The sequence below is a fragment of the Nerophis ophidion genome, linkage group LG20 (assembly GCF_033978795.1).
Source record: "Nerophis ophidion isolate RoL-2023_Sa linkage group LG20, RoL_Noph_v1.0, whole genome shotgun sequence".
NCBI lineage: Eukaryota > Metazoa > Chordata > Actinopteri > Syngnathiformes > Syngnathidae > Nerophis > Nerophis ophidion.
Window position 1 is genome coordinate 43,477,929 of NC_084630.1, and position 25,805 is coordinate 43,503,733.

The following is a 25,805-nucleotide window of genomic DNA, read 5'->3' on the forward strand; positions in this document are numbered from 1 at the left end:
GACGAAAGCCCAGTCAGCGTGAGGAGGTCTTCGTTCGCATCTAACAACCTCGCCTCTCAAAACAACTAGATGCAGTCCAAAAGTTGCTTAAAAATAGGTCTTTGCCGCTAAATCTATGCAAAATTTTGATTAAACAACCATCATTACATTTTATGTAGCCAAAAATTAATTGTTTTAAAAATATAATAAAAATCATGATATGACCCCTTTAACAACACTTTAAAGAACAAACAATTAAGGGTTTCCCCTTAATGTATTTGATTGCAGCAGTGCGCAACGGCAGCATATTAGCCGCCACAACTTAAAAATTAGTTGTTGTTTTTTAACGTGTAAACAAAACCCAAAAATATATTACACTGTGGCGTCCACACAAAGTCTGATGTTTTTTAAGCAGTCATAGCCAATTGTAAGCTAACAACAGGCCCAATTCCAACAAGTATTTCCTCCATGCACACACGTCTCCGTGCATCACTCCCAAACACACAAAAACACTTCCTCATTCTCCGCCGACTGTTTGTTCACAGACGATTGGAAAAATTAACATCTAACACACTAACATACACATTAACACTAGCAGGTAGTTACAGTATGAATGGATGTATACAGTATAGTTTATTATTTTCGCCCTATTGACTAGTGATGTACAGAAACTTTGGCCGCTGAAGAAAGACATACTTTAAATACCAGAACAGTGCTGCCGAAGCCGAATTTTGTAATGACGTTAGCAATACATACTGGGTTGTCTGGATCAAAGGGAGCATGTCCGCAAAGTGGACGTATTTTAATGTATTGGCGATATACCCGCGAACAGCGATATTCAAAATTTAAGATGACTCAGGAGAGAAAGGATCCCAGCAGCGACATGAGTAAAGAGTCTCTAAACACGAATACAGACTACAATAACACCAGAACTAGATAATAGATTTGTTGCCGGTCGTTTTTGATAAAGAAAGACTGACTAAAAGGATTGGAGAAAAACAATTCTCAACCAAGGACACTGTAAAATAAGCAACAACAATTATATTAAAAAAAAAAAAAGTGCAAAACGATAGAAAATAGAGCAAACAATATTAAGAAAAACACATTTTAATTCAATGATTAATGATAGATTTGTTTTAAGTGTTTGTATACCTTTTTTGTCTTTTAAAAGAAAATATATGCATCATTGCAAATAACATTATGATGTCCTATTGACCACTCCCCCACCATTACAAGCATCTTGGCAATGTCGGGGAAACCCTGCAATTATGGTGTTTGGTATTCCAACTGTTTGTTAGTAAGATGGCTACTTCCTGGTTCATGGAGGATGACAAATAGCCACTATTATTCTTGGAGTGAGTGAGCTATTTTTTTGATGCCAAAGTGACTCAAACTGGGGCTAGAAGTTTTATGTACTTTGACATTGGTTACTTATGGGTAGCAATTTTTTAGTGTACTGTCCCTGTCAAATAAATAAACTGTGGTAAAACGTTTAAAACATGTTTCTACAGTTCCTCACTAAAATGTAATGGATTCGCTCAGCCACCTACATTATAATATATGTGGAGTTGTGTAATGATTGTTTTTATTTGGTGTAGCCCTGTGTTTGCTCTGTTGAATAAGATATTCTCCCCCAAAATGTTTTATTTATTTCCCCAGCCAATGCTCTACCTCTCTACAAAGTTTGGTGGACATTGGTTTTGTATTTTTAGTGTATTCGCGCTCGTTTTGTCCGTCTGGTTACTGTTTTACTGTGTCAAAAGGAAAGGTGTGTAAAAAAAAAAACAAATAAGAGGTAATGATCGTTAAGGAGTAAGAGGGTTTACTACATTATTAACCCTATACACAACTATCATATTTTAAAAATAAATATATCCCTTCCCAAAACAATATCGTGCCAAAGCAAATATGATCAGATGTGTTGCTTACGCTGCAAAAATATTTTTCATGAAACTTGCCTACCTTAATCTTAATGATTGCGTGAGCTAGCCCGTGAGAATGTTTGTATTTGTTTGTGTCAGGTGCAAGTCACTCACCTGTAACCGTCACAATGATGTACTGGGGTGATGTGCTCTGACCATTACTCTTCTGGGACACAGTGTGTTGGATCTCGGGACTAATGTACTGTTGTGGGGGAGCCGTCAAAACCGCTGCTTTCTGGCTCCTAGCCTGGGTGGGCGGGGCTTGGGAAGAAAGTGCATCCTGTCCAGTTTTGGAGGCCATGGCTGATTGGTTTGCTGTTGCAACGCTCCCAGAGGTTAGTGGTAGTCCGGCCAGGAAGTGTGCTGATGTCTTGGCGGATGAGGGTGTGGTGGCAGCCGGTGTTGCTATGGTTACTGTGTTGGTCTGCTGAGGCTGGAGGTCTTCTGAGTATCCAGAAGTCGCCATGGCAACCAATGCTTTGAGGCACTAATTCTGTACATAAAAAGAGGGAGACTGTTCTCAATGGTGAATAGCTATAAACATGTCTTTGCAGCGTATTCATTTACTTGTATGTTATTGCCACATGAACCTCAGTGTGTGTGTGTGTCTTTGTGTGACATAGGAGGAAGTAGGTCTTTTCAACAGCTATGCAATTTTTTTTAGACTTTCCTGCTTGGGTCTAGCACACAAAAATAGAACCTCAAGAAATGTTACCGGAAATACATTTTCCAATCCTATCATTGCAAGCATGGCAGTTGACATGTAAAATGTACACTGCTTGAATTGTTTTGCTAAAAGTTAGTAAATCGATTTCAACTCACTGAATCGTATCATTTTAAAGTTAAAAAGTTAAAATACCAATGCTTGTCACACACACACACACACACACACACACACACACACACACACACACACACACACACACACACACACACACACACACACACACACACACACACACTAGGTGTGGTGAAATTAACCTCTGCATTTGACCCATCCCCTTGTTCAAGGGAGATGAGGAGAGCAGTGAGCAGCAGCGGTTGTCACGCCCGGGAATAATTTTGGTGATTTAACCCCCAATTCCAACCCTTGATGCTGAGTGCTAAGCAGGGAGGTAATGGGTCCCATTTTTATAGTTTTTGGTATCGCTATTAAAAATATATATATGTATATCGTCCCTGAATCATATCGTCAACAACCAATTCTGATTCGAATCGTTAAAACAAACTACACAAGTGAATGCAAGCATACTTGATCAACAGCCATACAGCTCACACTGAGAGTGGCCGTATAAACAAATTTAACACTGTTACAAATATGCGCCACACTGTGAACCCACACCAAACAAGAATGACAAACACCTTTCGGGAAAACATTTACACCGTAACACGACAAATACAACAGAACAAATACCCAAAACCCTTGCAGCACTAACCCAGGACAACAATATTGAGGGCGTGCCTTGAATGCACCGCCTTTAGCATCCTCTACAACCTGTAACGTCCGCTTTTCCTACGTACAAACAGCGTGTCGGCCCAGTCACATGATATATGCGTCTTTTACAAACACACACAAGTGAATGCAAGGCATACTTGATCAACAGCCATACAGCTCACATTGAGATTGGCCGTATAAACAACTTTAACACTGTTACAAATATGTGCCACACTGTGAACCCATACCAAACAAGAATGATAATCACATTTCGGGAGAACATCCGCACTGTAACACAACAGAACAAATACCCTGAAACCCTTGCAGCACTAACTCCTCCGAGACGCTACAATATACACCCAGCTACCACCAAATCCCGCCCCCCATCTCCCGAATTCGGAGGTCTCAAGTTTGGCAAGTATGCCCATCGGGAGCAAGGGTGAAGTGTCTTGCTCAATGACACAATGGACGTGTCGAGATTGGTAGTAGGTGGGAACCGAACCAGGAACCCCCAGGTTGCTGGGACGGCCACTCTCCCAACCACGCCACGCTGTCGAATAGTTGTACCCATAATGTTTAGGACAGGGTTCACCAACCTTTTTGAAACCAAGAGCTACTTCTTGGGTATTGATTAATGCAAATGTCTACCAGTTTGATACACACTTAAATAAATTACCAAAAATAGCCAATTTGCTCAATTTACCTTTAATAAATAAATCTATATGTATAAAAAAAATGGGCATTTCTGTCTTTCATTCCGTCGTACATTTTTTTTCCTTTTATGGAAGGTTTTTTGTAGAGAATAAATGATGAAAAAAACACTTAATTGAACAGTTTAAAAGAGGAGAAAACAAGAAAAAAATTAAAATAAAATTTTGAAACATAGTTTATCTTCAATTTCGACTTTTTAAAATTCAAAATTCAACTGAAAAAAATGAATAGAAAAACTAGCCAATTCGAATGTTTTTGAAAAAAAATAAAAAAGAATTTATGGAACATCATTAGTAATTTTTCCTGATTAAGATTAATTTTAGAATTTTGATGACATGTTATAATGCAATCTGCACTTTGTTATAATATATAACAAATTGGACCAAGCTATATTTCTAACAAAGACAAATCCTTATTCCTTTTAGATTTTCCAGAACAAAATTTTTTAAATAAATTCAAAAGACTTTGAAATAAGCTTTAAATTTGATTCTACAGATTTTTTTAGATTTGACAGAATATTTTTTTGAATTTTAATCATAAGTCTGAAAAAATATTTTACAAATATTCTTCGTCAAAAAAACAGAAGCTAAAATGAAGAATTAAATTAAAATGTATTTATTATCTTTATAAAAATAATAAAAAAATACTTGTACATTGATTTAAATTGTCAGGAAAGAAGAGGAAGGAATTTAAAAGGTAAAAAGGTATCAATCAATCAATCAATGTTTATTTATATAGCCCCAAATCACAAATGTCTCAAAGGACTGCACAAATCATTACGACTACAACATCCTCGGAAGAACCCACAAAAGGGCAAGGAAAACTCACACCCAGTGGGCAGGGAGAATTCACATTCAGTGGGACGCCAGTGACAATGCTGACTATGAGAAACCTTGGAGAGGACCTCAGATGTGGGCAACCCCCCCCCTCTAGGGGACCGAAAGCAATGGATGTCGAGCGGGTCTAACATGATATATGTGTTTAAAACTCCTAAAATCATTTTTAAGGTTGTATTTTTTCTCTAAAATTGTCTTTCTGAAAGTTATAAGAAGCAAAGTAAAAAATACATGAATTTATTTAAACAAGTGAAGACCAAGTCTTTAAAATATTTTCTTGGCTTTTCAAATTCTATTTGAGTTTTGTCTCTCTTAGAATTAAAAATGTCGAGCAAAGCGAGACCAGCTTGCTAGTAAATAAATAACATGTAAAAAATAGAGGCAGCTCACTGGTAAGTGCTGCTATTTGAGCTATTTTTAGAACAGGCCAGCGGGCGACTCATCTGGTCCTTACGGGCTACCTGGTGCCCGCGGGCACCGCGTTGGTGACCCCTGGTTTACGATTTGAATGATTGGACTTTAGACCGTCCCACTCGAAGATAAGCCACTCCTGCGTGGCAGTGGAAGTTCCCACTCGGTCTACGCGGCGCACGGACGACCACCAAGCTCGCAGAGTGTCCACAATGTCAAAACGAAAAACTTTTCTCAAGTTGCGTAAAGAAATATCAAACTCGCCACTTCCAAATATTTACATTACTAAGCACATAATCGCTTTAAGTGGTTGATTTTATGTGATATTTGTTCGTGCGGAGTTGGCGATACGATAGCTTGACTGCTAGTAGCCAATAATAGTCGCTAGCTTTCGGCTAGCGCCCCGTGCTAGCTTGCGTGTACACCTTCCGCGGAACACGACGTGAAACTTGTAAACTTCCGCGGCGTTCGAAAGTTCCGCGTCCACACAAACACGGGCTGGCGTGACGCCCGCCGTGGAGGAGAAGTGCCGGAGTCCATATCATTATACCACACCCGCCATCTTGTGCTCCTATCAGAGATCTGTGACATCGCCATAACAACCGCCTGCGCGCGCGAGAAGCTAGCAACCACTTTCATCAGCGACACGCTCGGCCGCTTTCACGCGGGGCACTTTGGAGAGCATACATTCATTTCAAATCATTATTTAATCATTCACCTTTGCTTTTTTCCTCCCGATATTGGCCTTTTGGTCCTAAGTTTCCCTCTTAGATGAGGGTTGTTGTTGACTCCCGTTGCTTGGTTCTTGTCGCCAGGACTACCGTGACTATGGCGCCTCGCCTTCACCGGGGCAACTGTTGCTAGCCTCTTGCTGAAGCCCGGCCCCCTGCTGCATGCTGATTGGCTGATTACGGAGGTGGGCCGTGCGTCATGGAAAATACTCTTTGCTGAGTGGTCGATTCTTCCTGTCAATCACTCTCACCGGGGCCAAGCGTCTAATGACCACTTCCAGTTTTCAATGCGGATTCACCAGTTGGTCTGGTCTCACAAATCCCTCTGAGATTGAGTATAACACATAATATGCATCTGTACTTATGTTTTATTGCTTTTTACGTAACTTTTTAACAATTTACAATCAAAACCCCCCAGGGCGACTTTGTAAACAATATGTTAAATTGTATTGTGCGCTGCTTTTCTTTTTCTCTCTCTTTCTTTTAAAATGTAATTTTAATGCTTTTTTTTTACATCATGGCCAGGGGACTACAGATGAAAACTAGCCTTCTGGCTAATTCTGGCTTTTTTAACCATGTGTGGTAATGTGTTTTATGAAATTGCACTACCCCATCCATCCATTTTTTACCGCTTGTCCCTTTTTTAGGGTTACAGGGGGGTTAAAGTTAAAAGTACCAATGATTGTCACACACACACACTAGGTGTGGCGAAATTATTCTCTGCATCTGACCCATCACCCTTGATCACCCCCTGGGAGGTGAGGGGAGAATCATTTTTGGTAATTTGACCCCCAAGTCCAACCCTTAATGCTGAGTACCAGGCAGGGAGGTAATGGGTCCCATTTTTATAGTCTTTGGTATGACTCAACTGGGATTTGAACTCACGACCCACTGATCTCAGGGCGGACACTCTATCCACTAGGCCACTGAGTAGGTGCTGGAGCCTATCTCAGCTGCATTCCTGCAGAAGGCAGGGTACACCCTGGACAAGTCACATATAGACAGACAAATTTCACATTCACATTTAACATGAATTGATTAAAGGCCTACTGAAACCCACTACTACTCCCCACGCAGTCTGATAGTTTATATATCAATGATTAAATATTAACATTGCAACACATGCCAATACGGCCTTTTTAGTTTACTAAATTGCAATTTGAAATTTCCCGGGACTTTTTTCTTGAAAACGTCACGTAATGATGACGTGTACGTGTGACGTCACGGGCTGTTATGAATATGAGCGCTGCACACACACACATCTAAAAGTCGTCTGCATTAACGGCATAATTACACAGTACAGTATTTTGTAGATCTGTGTTGCTGAATCTTTTGCAATTTGTTCAATTAATATTGGAGAAGTCAAAGTAGAAAGACGGAGTTGGGAAGCTTTGGCCTTTAGCCACACAAACACACGGTGATTCCTTGGTTAAACTTAACTATGGATCAGAGGGGACATGGATCCCGACCATTTGTCAACCAGCAGGTTTCGGTGAGAAAATTGTGGGTAAAAAGTCGCCACTTACCGGATATCAGCTGAGCTTCTGTCGACTTCCCCGAGACACTGCGCGTCAACACCCGGCCGTGGACGTACACTTCCGACTATCATGTACTGTTAAACTCACTAAAACACTAGCAACACAATAGAAAGATAAGGGATTTCCCAGAATTATCCTAGTAAATGTCTCTAAAAACATATGAATCCGTCTCAATGCAACGCGATTGCAATCACGTTTTTTTTTTTTTTCTAGTCCGTCGCTATCAATATCCTCAAACACGAATCTTTCATCCTCGCTCAAATTAATGGGGAAATTCTCGTTTTCTCGGTCGGAATAGCTGTTTTTGTTGGAAGCTCCCATTAAAATCAATGTGAATATATGAGGAGCCATCAACATGTGACGTCATCGCCTGCGACTTCCGGTAAAGACAGGGCTTTTCTCAAGTTGTGAAATTTATCTTGGATGTTCTCTACTAAATCCTTTCAGCAAAAATAGGGCAATATCGCGAAATGATCAAGTATGACACATAGAATGGACCTGCTATCCCCGTTTGAATAAGAAAATCTAATTTCTTTAAAGGCTTACTGAAACCCACTACTAACGACCACGCAGTCTGATAGTTTATATATCAATGATGAAATATTAACATTGCAACACATGCCAATACGGCCGGTTTGTTTGCTAAATTGAAATGTTAAATTTCCCACGAGGTATCCTGTTGAAAACGTCGCGGAATGATGACGCTTATGTTGACGCGTGCTTGTGACGTTATTGGTTGGAGCGGACTTGTTCTGCCAGCACCACTTAAGGCTAAAAGTTGTCTGTTTTCATCGCATAATTACACGGTATTTTGGACATCTGTGTTGCTGAATCTTTTGCAATTTGTTCAATTAATAATGGAGATCAAAAAAGAAGAATGCTGTTGGTGGAAAGCGGTGGATTGCAGCTTCCTTTAGCAACTGAAACACAGCCGGTGTTTCTTTGTTTGTTGTGAAGCTTTAACACAGAGCAGTAAAGCAAACATGTTTCTCTACGTCAACCAGCAAGGCTTTGGATGGGAAAATTGTGATATTAGGTCGGCTCTTACCGGAGACTTGAGCGGATTATGCGACCTCCTGCAGCAGCTGTCAAAAAAGGCAGCTGTGATCTTGGCTCCTCCATTTTCCCTCAGAGACACTGGCGGTCACCGCAGGCCTCCGACTTTCAGGTATGACTTTATAATCTCACTAAAACACTATTAACACAATAAGCAGATAAGGGATTTTCCAGAATTATCCTAGTAAATGTGTCTAATAACATCTGAGTCGCTCACACTGCCGTGCCTGGAGCCGTCGCCTTTTCTTTTCTTTTTTTTTTTCTTTTTTTTAAGTGCTTCACTGAAACTGTTCCTCATCCACGAATCTTTCATCCTTGCTCAAATTAATGGGGAATTCGTCACTTTCTCGGTCCGAATCGCTCTTGCTGCTGGTGGCTATGATTGTAAACAATGTGAGGAGCCCTACAACCCATGACGTCACGCGCACATCGTCTGCTACTTCAGGTACAGGCAAGGCTTTTTTATTAGCGACCAAAAGTTGCGAACTTTATCGTCTATGTTCTCTACTAAATCCTTTCAGCAAAAATATGGCAATATCACAAAATGATCAAGTATGACACATAGAATTCACCTGCTATCCCCGTTTAAATAAGAAAATCTCATTTCAGTAGGCCTTTAACGTGGACCCCAACTTAAACAAGTTGAAAAACTTATTCAGGTGTTACCATTTAGTGGTCAATTGTACGGAATATGTACTGTACTGTGCAATCTTCTAATAAAAGTATCAATCAATCAAAACATTAGGGCTGATTTAGTGTTGCCAATCAACCTATCCCCAGGTACATGTGTTTGGAGGTGGGGGGAAGCCGGAGTACCCGGAGGGAACCCACGCAGTCACGGGGAGAACATGCAAACTCCACACAGAAAGATCTCGAGCCCAGGATTGAACTCATGACTACTCAGGACCGTCGTATTGTGAGGCAGACACACTATCCTCTGTGTCACCGTGCTGCCCGACGTTGTAAACAATATGTTAAATTGTATTGTTTGCTGTTTTTCTTTTTCTCTCTCTTTCTTTTCTTTTTCTTTTAAATTTTAATTGTACTGCTTTTGTACATCATGTCCAGGGGACTACAGATGAAAACTAGCCTTCTGGCTAATTCTGGCTTTTTTTAACCATGTGTGGTCATGTGGTTTATGAGATTGCATTGTTCCCTTTGAAATAAACTAATCTAAATCCATCCATCCAACCATTTTCTACCGCTCGTCTCTTTTTTGGGGTCGTGGGGGGTGCTGGAGCCTATCTAACTGCATTCGGGCGGAAGGCGGTGTACACCCTGGACAAGTCACCATCTCATCGCAGGGCCAACACAGATAGACAGACAACATTCACACACTAGGGACCATTTAGTGTTGCCAATCAACCTATCCCCAGGTGCATGTCTTTGGAGGTGGGAGGAAGCCGGAGTACCCGGAGGGAACCCACGCATTCAAGGGGAGAACATGCAAACTTCGCACAGGAAGATCCCGAGCCCGGGATTGAATTCAGGACCTTCGTATTGTAAGGCACGTGCACTAGCCCCTGTTCCATCGTGCTGCCCCTAATCTAAATTACTCACACATCACTGGATAAGTTGCATAATTTATTTAAAAAAAAATGATGGTTAATTTATTTCAAACATACTGTACTTTCAACAAGTGTCACAAACATTTTGGGTTCGTGTACTTTCCGTTCATTCTATTTCCAATTATTGAATGCAAATCAAAAAACAAATTTCGGACCATTTTTTCTATCTTCATTTCTGAAACAAAAGTTGAACAACTATTTAATGACACTTTTAAAAAACGACAATAGGACGCCTGCTGAACGTTATGCTAAAAAAAAACATGCTAAATGCAAAAGAAAAGCTAAAATACCACTTCCGGTTCAATTTGTCATCACACAGATAAACACATATTTTTCAATCATCAATCATCCATCCATTTTCTACCGTTTGTCCCTTTCGGGGTCGCGTGGGTGCTGGAGACTATCTCAGCTGCATTTGGTGTAGGAAGACGGAGTACACCCTGGACAAGTCGCTACCGCATCACAGGGCCAACACAGTTAGACGGACAACATTCACACTCAATAAATTAAAGTTTACTTATATAGCACTAAATCACGAGTGTCTCAAAGGGCTGCGCAAGCCACAACGACATCCTCGGCTCAGATCCCACATCAGGGCAAGGAAAAACTCAAAACTCCGATGGAACTTTAGATAAAACTCAGTTACTTAATTGCAGCGACAAACGTTTTTATCATCGGCGCACATCAATAGCATAGCATCTTAGAGCGAAACATGAATGTGAAGATGGCGACGCGAGCATGAATGCTCAATGGACAGCAAACTGAGGACAACAAACTACGCTGGTTGGGTTTATTTGCGTTTACCACGGATAAATTCAACAAGGCCTTTTCTAAACACCACACGTAGGACATTAACATCTGGGAAGACCAAGTACTTCAAGATGTCGTTCATGTCGCCAACTATCGTCGCACAAACTAGAGGGAGTTTGCACAAAAAGTAACATCAGCGCCTGTGACAGTCTCTTGGCGCCGTCGTGCGGGTTCCACTGACCACCAAGGAAGGACATTGCTTTTGCAGGTTTGACTCTCGTTTATTTTGCAATAAAGAAAGTATTTTGCGCCGTCATCGCTCCCCCTGCTTGCTTCCCCGTGTCGCTCCTTAGTCGGCCACGTATTCGTCGTCGCCGTCCTGTTCTCTCTCGCTTCCGCTCTTCATCCGTTGCTGCAGGCTCTCCAACTCCTTCTGCCCCGTTTTCTCCTCCTTCTCCCCTTTTATACATAGTTAGGAGATACATTAATTGTGGCCCGTTGTGCGATCCACGCACCTGATCTCGCTTGCGGCATCGCTCCCGACACGCCCCCCTCGCTGGTCGCTTGTATTCTCCGCCTCCATGCCGCCATCTTGGACTGGGCTCCAGCATCGACTACGCCTCTCCACAGCGCCGTTATCCGAAATTTAAATACGCTGGTTTGTGTAACAAAGGTTTTGTAATTAGATTAAGTTTAGCAGAAAAGACAGACTGTAACGAGGAAATCAAGAGGTTGTCTTTAATGACACTGGCTTCTGGTCAAGCCACCTTCTTACACACACATACACTACAGTATTTGGCCACCCATCCAAATGATGGGAAACAGGTGTCCTAATCACTTGGCCTGGCCACAGGTGTATAAAATCAAGCACTTAGGCATGGAGACTTGTGAAAGAATGGGTCGCGCTCAGGTGCTCAGTAATTGTAAACTGTCATAGGATTCCACCTGTGCAACAAATCCAGTCGTGAAATTTCCTCGCTCCTAGATATTCCAAAGTCAACTGTCGGCTTTAGTATAAGAAAAGTGAAGAGTTTGGGAACAACAGCAACTTAGCCACCAAGTGGAAGGCCACGTATACTGACAGTCAGCAGATGCTGAAGTGCATAGTGCAAAGACTTTCTGCAGTCAGTTGCTGCAGAGCTCCAAACTTCATGTGACCTTCCAATTAGCCCACGTACAGTACGCAGAGAGCTTCATGGAATGTGTTTCCATGGCGGAGCAGCTGAATCTAAGCCATACATCACCAAGTCCAATGCAACGCGTCGGATGCTGTGGTGTAAAGCACGCCGCCACTGGACTCTCGAGCAGTGGAGACGCCTTCTCTGGAATGATGAATCACGCTTTTCCATCTGGCAATCTGATGGAAGAGTCTGGGTTTTGGAGGTTGCCAGGAGAACGGTACATTTGGGACTGCGTTGTGTCGAGTGTGAAATTTGATGGAGGAGGAATTATGGTGTCAGGTTGTTTTTCAGGAGTTGGGCTTAGCCCCTTAGTTCCAGTGAAAAGGAACTTTGAATACTCCAGGATACCAAAACATTTTGGACAATTCCATGCTCCCAACCTTGTGGGAATAGTTTGGAGCGGGCCCCTTCCTCTTCCAACATGAATGTGCACCAGTGCACAAAGCAAGGTCCATAAATACATGGATGACACACTCTGATGTGGATGAACTTGACTGGCCTGCACAGAGTCCTGACCTGATCCCGATAGAAAACCTTTTGGATGAATTAGAACAGAGACTGAGAGCCAGACTTTCTCGACCAACATCAGTGTGTGACCTCACCAATGCGCTTTTGGAAGAATGCTAGAAAATTCCTGTAAACACACTCCGCAACCTTGTGGACAGCCTTCCCAGAAGAGTTGAAGCTGTAATAGCTGCAAAAAGTGGACCGACATCATATTGAACCCAATATGGTTCAGGAATGGGACGGCACTTCAAGTTCACATGTGAGTCAAAGCAGGTGGCCAAATACTTTTGGCAATATAGCGTACTTCCGGCTTAACAATTACAGCGCGACATGTCACACCTGCTCCAACAGCTCCAACAAAGCAATGTCCATAGATACATGGATGACAGAGTTTGGTGTGGATGAACTTGACTGGCCTGCACAGAGTCCTGACCTGATCCCGATAGAAAACCTTTGGGATGAATTAGAACGGAGACTGAGAGCCAGACCTTCTCGACCAACATCAGTGTGTGACCTCACCAATGCGCTTTTGGAAGAATGCTAGAAAATTCCTGTAAACACACTCCGCAACCTTGTGGACAGCCTTCCCAGAAGAGTTGAAGCTGTAATAGCTGCAAAAAGTGGACCGACATCATATTGAACCCTATATGGGTCAGGAATGGGATGGCACTTTAAGTTCATATGTGAGCCAAGGGAGGTGGCCAAATACTTTTGGCAATATAACGTACTTCCGGCTTAACAATTACAGCGCGACACGTCACACCTGCTCCAACAAAGCAAGGTCCATAAATACATGGATGACAGAGTCTGGTGTGGATGAACTTGACTGGCCTGCACAGAGTCCTGACCTGATCTCGATAGAAAACCTTTTGGATGAATTAGAACAGAGACTGAGAGCCAGACCTTCTCGACCAACATCAGTGTGTGACCTCACAAATGCGCTTTTGGAAGAATGCTAGAAAATTCCTGTAAACACACTCCGCAACCTTGTGGACAGCCTTCCCAGAAGAGTTGAAGCTGTAATAGCTGCAAAAAGTGGACCGACATCATATTGAACTCTATATGGGTTAGGAATGGGATGGCACTTTAAGTTCATATGTGAGCCAAGGGAGGTGGCCAAATACTTTTGGCAATATAGCGTACTTCCGACTTAACAATTACAGCGCGACATGTCACACCTGCTCCAACAAAGCAAGGTTCATAAATACATGGATGACAGAGTCTGGTGTGGATGAACTTGACTGGCCTGCACAGAGTCCTGACCTGAACCCGATAGAAAACCTTTGGGATGAATTAGAACGGAGACTGAGAGCCAGACCTTCTCGACCAACATCAGTGTGTGACCTCACCAATGCGCTTTTGGAAGAATGCTCGAAAATTCCTGTAAACACACTCCGCAACCTTGTGGACAGCCTTCCCAGAAGAGTTGAAGCTGTAATAGCTGCAAAAAGTGGACCGACATCATATTGAACCCAATATGGGTCAGGAATGGGACGGCACTTTAAGTTCATATGTGAGCCAAGGGAGGTGGCCAAATACTTTTGGCAATATAGCGTACTTCCGGCTTAACAATTACAGCGCGACACGTCACACCTGCTCCAACTGCTCCAACAAAGCAAGGTTCATAAATACATGGATGACAGAGTCTGGTGTGGATGAACTTGACTGGCCTGCAGAGAGTCCTGACGTGATCCCGATAGAAAACCTTTTGGATGAATTAGAACGGAGATTGAGAGCCAGACCTTCTCGACCAACATCAATGTGTGACCTCACAAATGCGCTTTTGGAAGAATGCTCGAAAATTCCTGTAAACACACTCCGCAACCTTGTGGACAGCCTTCCCAGAAGAGTTGAAGCTGTAATAGCTGCAAAAAGTGGACCGACATCATATTGAACCCAATATGGGTCAGGAATGGGACGGCACTTCAAGTTCACATGTGAGTCAAAGCAGGTGGCCAAATACTTTTGGCAATATAGCGTACTTCCGGCTTAACAATTACAGCGCGACACGTCACACCTGCTCCAACAAAGCAAGGTTCATAAATACATGGATGACAGAGTCTGGTGTGGATGAACTTGACTGGCCTGCACAGAGTCCTGACGTGATCCCGATAGAAAACCTTTTGGATGAATTAGAACAGAGACTGAGAGCCAGACCTTCTCGACCAACATCAGTGTGTGACCTCAACAATGCGCTTTTGGAAGAATGCTCGAAAATTCCTGTAAACACACTCCGCAACCTTGTGGACAGCCTTCCCAGAAGAGTTGAAGCTGTAATAGCTGCAAAAAGTGGACCGACATCATATTGAACCCAATATGGGTCAGGAATGGGACGGCACTTCAAGTTCACATGTGAGTCAAAGCAGGTGGCCAAATACTTTTGGCAATATAGCGTACTTCCGGCTTAACAATTACAGCGCGACACGTCACACCTGCTCCAACAAAGCAAAGTCCATAAATACATGGATGACAGAGTCTGGTGTGGATGAACTTGACTGGCCTGCACAGAGTCCTGACCTGATCTCGATAGAAAACCTTTTGGATGAATTAGAACAGAGACTGAGAGCCAGACCTTCTCGACCAACATCAGTGTGTGACCTCACCAATGCGCTTTTGGAAGAATGCTAGAAAATTCCTGTAAACACACTCCGCAACCTTGTGGACAGCCTTCCCAGAAGAGTTGAAGCTGTAATAGCTGCAAAAAGTGGACCGACATCATATTGAACCCTATATGGGTTAGGAATGGGATGGCACTTCAAGTTCATATGTGAGTCAAGGGAGGGGGCCAAATACTTTTGGCAATATAGCGTACTTCCGGCTTAACAATTACAGCGCGACACGTCACACCTGCTCCAACAAAGCAAGGTTCATAAATACATGGATGACAGAGTCTGGTGTGGATGAACTTGACTGGCCTGCACAGAGTCCTGACGTGATCCCGATAGAAAACCTTTTGGATGAATTAGAACAGAGACTGAGAGCCAGACCTTCTCGACCAACATCAGTGTGTGACCTCAACAATGCGCTTTTGGAAGAATGCTCGAAAATTCCTGTAAACACACTCCGCAACCTTGTGGACAGCCTTCCCAGAAGAGTTGAAGCTGTAATAGCTGCAAAAAGTGGACCGACATCATATTGAACCCTATATGGGTTAGGAATGGGATGGCACTTCAAGTTCATATGTGAGTCAAGGGAGGGGGCCAAATACTTTTGGCAATATAGCGTACTTCCGGCTTAACAATTACAGCGCGACACGTCACACCTGCTCCAACAAAGCAATGTCCATAAATACATGGATGACAGAGTCTGGTGTGGATGAACTTGACTGGCCTGCACAGAGTCCTGACCTGATCCCGATAGAAAACCTTTTGGATGAATTAGAACAGAGACTGAGAGCCAGACCTTCTCGACCAACATCAGTGTGTGACCTCACAAATGCGCTTTTGGAAGAATGGTAGAAAATTCCTGTAAACACACTCCGCAACCTTGTGGACAGCCTTCCCAGAAGAGTTGAAGCTGTAATAGCTGCAAAAAGTGGACCGACATCATATTGAACCCAATATGGGTCAGGAATGGGACGGCACTTCAAGTTCACATGTGAGTCAAAGCAGGTGGCCAAATACTTTTGGCAATATAGCGTACTTCCGGCTTAACAATTACAGCGCGACACGTCACACCTGCTCCAACTGCTCCAAAAAAGCAATGTCCATAAATACATGGATGACAGAGTCTGGTGTGGATGAACTTGACTGGCCTGCACAGAGTCCTGACCTGATCTCGATAGAAAACCTTTTGGATGAATTAGAACGGAGATTGAGAGCCAGACCTTCTCGACCAACATCAATGTGTGACCTCACAAATGCGCTTTTGGAAGAATGCTCGAAAATTCCTGTAAACACACTCCGCAACCTTGTGGACAGCCTTCCCAGAAGCGTTGAAGCTGTAATAGCTGCAAAAAGTGGACCGACATCATATTGAACCCTATATGGGTTAGGAATGGGATGGCACTTTAAGTTCATATGTGAGCCAAGGGAGGGGGCCAAATACTTTTGGCAATATAGCGTACTTCCGACTTAACAATTACAGCGCGACACGTCACACCTGCTCCAACAAAGCAAGGTCCATAAATACATGGATGACAGAGTCTGGTGTGAATGAACTTGACTGGCCTGCACAGAGTCCTGACCTGATCTCGATAGAAAACCTTTTGGATGAATTAGAACGGAGATTGAGAGCCAGACCTTCTCGACCAACATCAATGTGTGACCTCACAAATGCGCTTTTGGAAGAATGCTCGAAAATTCCTGTAAACACACTCCGCAACCTTGTGGACAGCCTTCCCAGAAGAGTTGAAGCTGTAATAGCTGCAAAAAGTGGACCGACATCATATTGAACCCTATATGGGTTAGGAATGGGATGGCACTGCAAGTTCATATGTGAGTCAAGGGAGGGGGCCAAATACTTTTGGCAATATAGCGTACTTCCGGCTTAACAATTACAGCGCGACATGTCACATCTGCTCCAACTGCGCCATTAAAGAACCATGAAGTGATTATGCCATGGCCCTGCTTGTTACAAACACCCCCAACTGTTTGGGTAAGCGTGCATGTGAAATACAGAAAAGAGAGTCGAAACAAAAGATAATGCAGTTGAAGCTCATCTCCATCATTTTCCTGTCGGGGCGACACGGTGGCGGTGATATTGTTGTCTTACAAACAAAGCTTAACCGAACAACATCGGGAGCAAAAAGGCCAAACAAAAGGTCATGGATGATTAGATTGCAGAAAAGTCTGGTGACTTCATCATTCTCTACGTATAGTCACAACTTTTCTGTTAATGCATTGTTGCCCAGAAAGGTCTCAGCTCTTATCTTTGGGTATGACAAAAGCTAGAGATACCAGTCAGAAAAGACAAGGCGTATATAAGAGGTCGGAAATGAAATGAAACGCAAACCACCCGATACAGTCCTTTCCGACACTCTAAGACGTCCACAGGGAGATTTTTTTTTTGAGCGCCATGTGGAAAGCAGCCGTCTTGACTCTTTGTCTCTTGGTGGCATTGGTGGACAGGGTCCGGCTCAACGAAGCTCATCCCTCTTTCTATGGGATGAAGCTGTGCGGCAGAGAGTTTATACGCGCTGTCATCTTTACCTGTGGGGGCTCCCGCTGGAGGAGGAGTGTGGGAGACTCAGGTAAGACTGCAAAATGACCTATATGAAAATACTCATTCTGAGAGCTATACGTTCCCTTTTTTAATCAGCTCTTATTGGAGACGAGGCGTTTGACCAATGGAACGCGAATCCTTTCCCTCAACTCGCCGGTGAGCAGGACGCTGCATCGTCCAACATTTGGAAAGAACAGACTATAGATGTGGCGTCTGTGGCCGCGGAATTTCGCCGCTCGGCTCGCTCGCCAATTTCCCAGGAGGTCCTAGAGGCCCTACAAAGTGTAGACAGGAAAGGGCGCGATGTGGTGGTGGGCCTATCTAATGCTTGCTGCAAATGGGGCTGCAGTAAGAGTGAAATCAGCTCCCTATGCTAAAAAACATTGGCCTTTCTTGTACAGGGGTTCTCAATTACATTTGCCCAAGGGCCAGGAATAAAAAACCCTCAAAAAATTACAATGTAAATGTATGTTGGTACAAATATATATAAGCTTTAAAAATGTTCTGGGATTTCACAGTTAATTTCTGTACCGTAACCTTATATTTCACAGAAGTGAGCTGTTATTGCATGGTAAAAGTCTGTAATCCCAGTCCTCTGCAACATCATAACACATTCATATAAATTCTAACAGATTTGTCTCCTAAGGGGATCTGTAGACTACATTGAATTTAATTAACGTGGACCCTGACTTAAACAAGTTGAAAAACTTATTCTGGTGTTACCATTTAGAGGTCAATTGTACTGTATGTACTGTACTTTGCAATCTACTAATACAAGTTTCAATCAATCTAATTGCACCTTTGTACAGTATATAGTGGTATATACTGTACGAGAGAGAGTAATTAACAATTCATTACAATTGTGACGTCAGAGCATGTCTTTTTATTTTATAACTATAAAATAAATAAATGATAAACGGATTGCCATGTCAATAGACCGCTTCAACAAAATGAGTTTTATATTTAAAAATACAAACATCTCAATTGACTCCAAACTCAGAGTCCTCAATACGTATGTATGGTCTGTCCTCATTTACGGCTGTGAATGCTGGACATTAAACCATCAACAACTGAAAAACTTAGAGGCAACTGAAATGTGTTTTTACAGAAAAATACTCAGAATATCACAGACTGAAAATAAAATTATTAGGTACGGGCAAAGGCAAAAACAAGAAGATCTCTAATTGCAGCGATTCGAAATAGGCGGCTGAAATTCCTCGGACATATCATTTGAAAAGACAGATTAGAAAAACTGATGTTAACAGGAAAACTAGAAGGAAAGAAAGCTCCAGGTGGACAACGAATAACATATATCAACAGCCTAAGACAGTGGTTCTCAACGTTTTTTCAGTGATGTACCCCTTGTGAACATTTTTTTAATTCAAGTACCCCCTAATCAGAGCAAAGCATTTTTGGTTGAAAAAAGAGATAAAGAAGTAAAATACAGCACTATGTCATCAGTTTCTGATTTTTTAAATTGTATAACAGTGCAAAATATTGCTCATTTGTAGTGGTCTTTCTTGAACTATTTGGAAAAAATGATATAAAAACAACTAAAAACTGGTCGAAAAATAAACAATGGATTCAATTATAAATAAAGATTTCTCAACATAGAAGTAATCATCAACTTAAAGTGTCCTCTTTGGGGATTGTAATAGAGATCCATCTGGATTCATCAACTTACTTCTAGACATTTCTTCACAAAAATTTATGGAACATGTCCACAAAAAATCTAGCTGTCAACACTGAATTGTTGCATTTTTTTTCACAGTTTATTAACTGACATTCATATTTTGTTAAAGCATTATTCAATAAATATACTTATATAGGATTTGTGTGTGAACGTGAGTGTGAATGTTGTCTGTCTATCTGTGTTGGCCCTGCGATGAGGTGGCGACTTGTCCAGGGTGTACCCTGCCTTCCGCCCGATTGTAGCTGAGATAGGCGCCAGCGCCCCCCGCGACCCAGAAAGGGAATAAGCGGTAGAAAATGGATGGATGGATGGATTTTTGAATTGTTTCTATTTTTAGAATATTTTAAAAAAAATCTCACGTACCCCTTGGCATACATTTAAGTACCTCCAGGGGTACGCATACCCCCATTTGAGAACCACTGGCCTAAGACATTTTATGGGAAATATCAATAATGAAGAACTCATACATAGAGCGGACGACAAAGAAGACTGGAGAGCCCTGATACCCCATGATGATGATGAAATTAAAACTGTGATGTTACAGCATTTAATTGTAACTTTATTGCAATTAATTGTAAAACCACAGCTCTGCAGTTGCTGTAAATTGCAGTAAATGTTGCTGTTTAGCCAGTCATTTCCTGTGAATTTTCAATGAAATATTTACAGTGTAATATTTAATGAAAAAAAAAAATATTTATGTATGTTACCAATTACCTCGACTGGGATTTGTACCATAGCTTCCTTGTTCATCTCGGTGTCACATATCTTTTTCTGTAAAACTTTATGTTTTCATTAATTGGGTGATGTCTGGTCGGCCGGTCTATTGAGAACCTCTGATCTAGTTCATACATTGTGTGAATAAATGTGTGAATTATTGCCCAAATGTGGTCAATGTGGGTTTTAAGACAAATATATACTGCATGTTTAATAAAGATGTTTGTCTGTGATAAAAATAAAAATAAAGTCTTATCCTCTTTTACATCCACATAATGCATTTATTTCCCGTCCGTGCAATAGTGCTAAAGTGATTATATGTACGGTGCAGCCAACACACCAAGCATGAAACGTGTTTAGTGCACTGAAATCCACAGCTGTTGCAGTTGGTGTTAGAGGTTGAACATATTTTTAGCTGCAGTATTAATATTGTGACCAAACTATAATATGAGAACACATTTCAAGCTTCAATGAAAGAGTTTTTAGAAGCTTGTTAGTGAACACCGTTCACATGTTAAAGTTACAAATTATTGTGGCAACTCCGGTTTCCTTAGTAATCCAATCCAAAAGATCAGACGAAGACTGAATCACACGAAAACTGACACTATTTTTAACATAAATTCGATTATAAATTCAAAACACCCAAAAATATCAACACTCAATATGTTTTAACTGTATTAAACGTTAATATTTATAGTTTTACATGCAGAAAATAATATAAAATATATATATAAACATGATGGATGAAATGGATAAATTAACACATACCTTCATTTTTACCTTTATTGAAGACTGTTGTTGGGGGAAAAAGTGCTTTTGTATTTTGTTCTTTTTTTAATTCAATAGTGTTAGACTTAGACTTAGACTTAGACCATCTTTATTGAGCCACAAAGGAAATTGTTCCACACAGTAGCTCAGTTTCAAAGGATGGAAAGGATAAGGATGGAAAGGATAATGCAGGCATTAAGTAGCTAAAAATGTACCATAATAGCAATATAAAATATAACAGATGCAATATTTACATATTGTGTATACAGTTTATAGTCTTATATATGTATATATAATTTATACTGTATTTATATGTTTCTCCCCTTCTTTATTAGGGCTGGCACTTGCAACTTTCTTTGGCACCATGGCGCGTTGTTTAGTATTTCTACTCAATTTGAAAAAGCACAACGACTGAGTCACCGACGCGTGGGATTGTTTGGTAGGACAATCAAGTCTGTCGAATGATACTCATCCACCCATCCATTTGCTACCGCTTGTCCCTTTCGGGGTTGAAGGGGTTGCTGGAGCCCATCTCAGCTGCATTCGGACGTAAGGCGGGGTACACCCTAGACAAGTCGCCACCTCATCACAGGGCCAACACAGATGGACAGACAACATTCACACTCACATTCACACACTAGGGACCATTTGGTGTTGCCAATCAACCTATCCCCAGGTGCATGTCTTTGGAAGTGGGAGGAAGCCATTGGGTTAAAAATATTTGGCCGGGGGCCGGGCCGTGTATATGTATATGTATATATATATATATATATGTATGTATATATATATATATATATATATATATATATATATATATATATATATATATATATATATATATACGGATCACGATTGAAGCCAACAAGCAAACCGTCAACTTCCTCGACGTCACTTTCAACCTGAGAAATAACAGCTAGCAACCATTCACGAAACCCAACACAACACTCCAACACCTGCACCATGACAGCAACCACCCACCCACCACCACGAAAAGAATACCTACCGGAATTAATAAAAGGCTATCGATGCTGTCATCCAGCAAAGCTGAATTCGACCAAGCAACCCCCCCGTACCAGAAAGCACTTAATGAAAGCGGATACAACTTCACCCTCACCTATGAACCCACGCCAGGAAACCAACCAAAAAAGAGCAGAAAACGAAACAACATCATCTGGTACAATCCGCCATTCATCAAAAACGTCTCAACTAATATTCGCCACAAGTTCCTCACTCTGATCGACAAACACTTCCCCAAAGGCAACACCCTAAGAAAAATATTCAACAAGAACAACATTAAATTGAGCTACAGCTGTATGAATAACATGCAACAAATCATTTCAAAACACAACAAAGCAATTGCAAAAGGACTGCCTACCCCCAGACTAAACGACTCTGAAACCAATAATGAATGTAACTGTCGCAAGAAACCTGATTGCCCTCTCAACGGAGGGTGCTTACAGACATCAGTCGTTTACCAAGCAAAGGTAACACGCAAGGACATTAATACATCCGACACGTACGTAGGATTAACTGAAGGAGCGTTCAAAACAAGATGGAATAATCACAACGCCTCCTTTAGAAACCAGACTTTGCAGAATTCTACAGAACTCAGCAAGCACATTTGGAACCTCAAAGACAATAATGTTGAATATTCAATAACATGGCAAATTCTTGCATCCAGCACACCTTACAACAGTGGTAATAAAAGATGCAACCTATGCTTAAAAGAGAAACTGTTTATTATATATCATCCAGATCTATCATCCCTCAACAAGCACAGTGAAATCATTTCAACATGCCGCCACAGACGGAAACACCTCCTAGGTAACACATGAGCCAATCACCACACCCTACGCCTGCTTGTACCCACCCACTCTGTGCCCTATATAAACCATTGTATGTGAATGCTTCCATTAAAATCTCCTGATGATTGAGGGAATCCCTCATGAAACAGTTCTGTAGAGATGAAGTAGTCTTGTGATTTTTTCCCACACCTACATATTGCGCTCTACCACGGTATCGAGCACTATTCTCTGGATAATCCAATCAAGACGTATATATATATATATATATATATATATATATATATATATATATATATATATATATATATATATATGTGTGTGTGTTTTTTAAACTTGGGACTTCCCATGGGCCGGATTTTGGGCGCTGGCGGGTCATATCCGGCCCCCAGGCCGTAGTTTGGGGACCACTGCCATTAACTATTTAATTTGGGTTGGAACAAGAAAATGTGAACAAGCATAGCGATTAAAATAGTTAGTCTAAAAACTGATGCCCCAAGTAAACCATATTTACACGTACATATGTGTCACCTCTTGTTAAAATGTCACTAAAACGAAGTAAAGAAGAAAAAAAGACTCTTGGATCCAGCTACCGTTGTATTTTACGAGCTGCAGTAAACGCTACATGAGATATCTCAATGAGCCAATCAAATTCGATGGATTTCCCTTTTAAGCCAATCAGCGTGAGTTTGGAAACAAGGCACGTCACGTCTTGTTTTCCCTTCCTGTTATTGTTATTTCTGGTGTGTTCAATGCCACGCTGACTGATAATGTCGATTGATGAGGAGTAAACGATCGATACATGAAGGGCATCGACGACCACATAAGGACACATGTTTTGTGTTTTTTGTTTTGTTTTGTTATGTTTTACCGTTTTTTGATTTTCATTCACTTGCATACAAGCTACAAAATAAAGGACATTTATATTTAAATATTAAATGTTCTAATAGTGCATGTGTCAAAAAAAAAAAAAAATCTACTGTGTCCTCTTAAAAATCATCTTCTGGTCCTGGTCCATCGAAAACTATCGACCATGCTTACTTTTGCTCTAATATTATATTTTATGATAGAAGGGACAAGCTGTAGAAAATGGATGGGTTGGTCAAAAACTTTAATATAGCTAAGGAACTACAAAAAGGGCCCAACTATTTGGTTAAAAAGTGATCCATACGAAAAGTGGATTTATGGAAACCAAAGTACCACACTTAGTTTATGCAGTAGAATGATACAGGTGGGTGGATTGATATAAGATATTAATAAAAGGGTAGTGTCAGTATCGAACCGATACTAACATGACCAATTATCCACACATAACGCCTTCAGTCTAGAGGTTATGAAGAAATAAATAAATACATAAATGTTATCAGTTTCTTATTAGGATTTCAATTCAGGGTGTGTGAGAACATTTCTATATTTCCATACACATTAAATGTTTTGATTTCTTTTCTTTGAGTTGCTGGAAAAACAAAATAGTTCTCCGAGGTAGGGCATGACAAAACTTAATTTAGAAGCACTAATGTAAGGTAAGGAAAAATGAGAAACACATATTATTTTGTGTAATCTTATATTGCACATTGTTAAATTACACACGGCAATTCTAAGTGCTTTTAAGAAAATTACACAAGAAGGCAAAATTCAAAATAAAATATTAATTCAAATATGCAAAATTCAAATGAAAAACTTAAAATAAATTCATCATAAAACAATCAAATTTAAATTTGAATCAAAGAGTGTAGATACAATTATTTCTGTTGTTATATGCACAATTTAATGAATGTGTTTTTGAACATTGCCAACGTTGAGGCTTGTCTTACACCTTCTTGAAGACTATTGCAAATATTAGGACCATAAAACTGAAATACAGCCTCACCATTTTTGGTCCTGACTTTAGGGACCAGCAGGAGACCACTCCCTGAGGTTCTCAGAGCCTGAGATGGTTCATATGGTTTTAACACGTAAGAGATCTACTTTGGCACAAGTCCATAAAATGACTTGTACACAAGCAGAACTTCTTTTAAAGTATATTCTCTGAGCAACAGAAAGCCAGTGCATTAGCTTAAGCACTTTAGTCAGGACTCGAGCAGCAGCATTTTGGATGTACTGCAGCTGCTTTACAGGTTGTTTGGAGAGCCAAGTGAGAAGAACAATACTGTTACCATGAATTGATTAACATGGACCCTGACTTAAACAAGTTGAAAAACTTATTCGGGTTTTAGCATTTAGTGGTCAATTGTAAGGAATATGTACTGTACTGTGCAATCTATTAATAAACGTCTCAATCAATCAATCAATGGTCTAACCTACTGGAGAAAAAGGCATAGATCACAGTTTCTAAGGCTTATTTAGACAGTATTCCTCTGAAGTTGGCAATATTTTCGGATGATAGAAAGCTTCTGATGTTATTGACTTAATGTTTCTGTTAAAGTTAAAGTCTGAGTCCGTTATTCCCCCCAAATTTCTAACCTGTTTATTGAGTTTCTAGGAGAGGGTCTCAATCTGAATAATCATAGTTTCGCTTTGCTTCTGTGGGCCAAGTACAGTATACAATATATATATAATATTTCAGTATATAGTATATACTGTACATGTACTATCTAAATATTACATATATGTTATATCTATATTGTTACTATGGTACATTTTTAGTGCACTTTATACCTTTTGTTTTTGCCCTCTTTTTGAGCCATTGTGTGCATTAACCTTTCCAACCTTATCCTTTCCATCTTTTGTAACTGATCTACTGTGTGGAACAATTTCCCTTGTGGATCAATAAAGTTTGTCTAAATCTAAGTCTAAGACAATAATTTCTGTTTTGTCTGAGTTTAGCTGAAGAAAATTGTTTCAGCATGGACAAGTTGAACAATAGGGGTCCCAGAATCAAGCCCCGAGGAACCCCACACGCATAGATAACCCTTTAGTATAATTAAGTATGTTGATCATTGTTTTTGTTTGCCTAAAATCTTTGTCTTGTGTTTGATTCTAATAATTATCCTGACCAATAAAACATTACAATCTTCTTGGAAAATGTCCAAGTGAAACG

General features: G+C 40.9%; 2 protein-coding genes and 1 long non-coding RNA gene across 9 annotated transcripts in view; 2 read left to right on the plus strand and 1 right to left on the minus strand.

Annotated features, from left to right (window-relative positions):
* rfx1b (regulatory factor X, 1b (influences HLA class II expression)) overlaps positions 1–6,173 on the minus strand; it is a 23,553-nt gene extending 17,380 nt beyond the window's left edge. For 4 of the 6 annotated variants that reach the window (XM_061881300.1, XM_061881298.1, XM_061881299.1 and 1 more), the window contains exons 1-2: positions 6,013–6,173; positions 2,016–2,394 (exon numbers count right to left, since the gene is read on the minus strand). In XM_061881300.1, the coding sequence (XP_061737284.1) occupies positions 2,016–2,367 (352 nt within the window). In that variant the 5' untranslated portion in view covers positions 2,368–2,394; positions 6,013–6,173. Of the gene's footprint in view, positions 1–2,015; positions 2,395–2,882; positions 4,241–5,849; positions 5,875–6,012 lie in introns of those variants that run through there. The other 2 variants (XM_061881297.1, XM_061881296.1) reach the window with 2 other exon arrangements.
* LOC133539173 (uncharacterized) overlaps positions 1–9,810 on the plus strand; it is an 11,339-nt gene extending 1,529 nt beyond the window's left edge. Inside the window, exons 2-3 of one of the 2 annotated variants that reach the window (XR_009803201.1) lie at positions 6,110–6,210; positions 9,400–9,810. This is a non-coding gene — a long non-coding RNA (uncharacterized LOC133539173). The remainder of the gene's footprint in view (positions 1–6,109; positions 6,211–9,399) is intronic. The other variant, XR_009803200.1, reaches the window with a different exon arrangement.
* Positions 9,811–17,641: 7,831 nt separating this feature from the next.
* On the plus strand, positions 17,642–20,431 carry rln3b (relaxin 3b). Its single transcript, XM_061881303.1, has 2 exons — positions 17,642–17,816; positions 17,885–20,431. Exons 1-2 carry the CDS (start codon positions 17,642–17,644, stop codon positions 18,163–18,165), a joined length of 456 nt encoding a protein of 151 aa, XP_061737287.1. The 3' UTR covers positions 18,166–20,431.
* The last annotated feature ends 5,374 nt before the right edge of the window (positions 20,432–25,805 follow it).

Excerpts from the sequence above, each read along its gene's own strand:
- rln3b (XM_061881303.1), top strand. The coding sequence starts at position 17,642 with ATGTGGAAAGCAGCCGTCTTGACTCTTTGTCTCTTGGTGGCATTGGTG. Across the intron at positions 17,817-17,884 it reads GAGGAGTGTGGGAGACTCAG|CTCTTATTGGAGACGAGGCG; the intron begins GTAAGACTGCAA and ends TTTTTTAATCAG.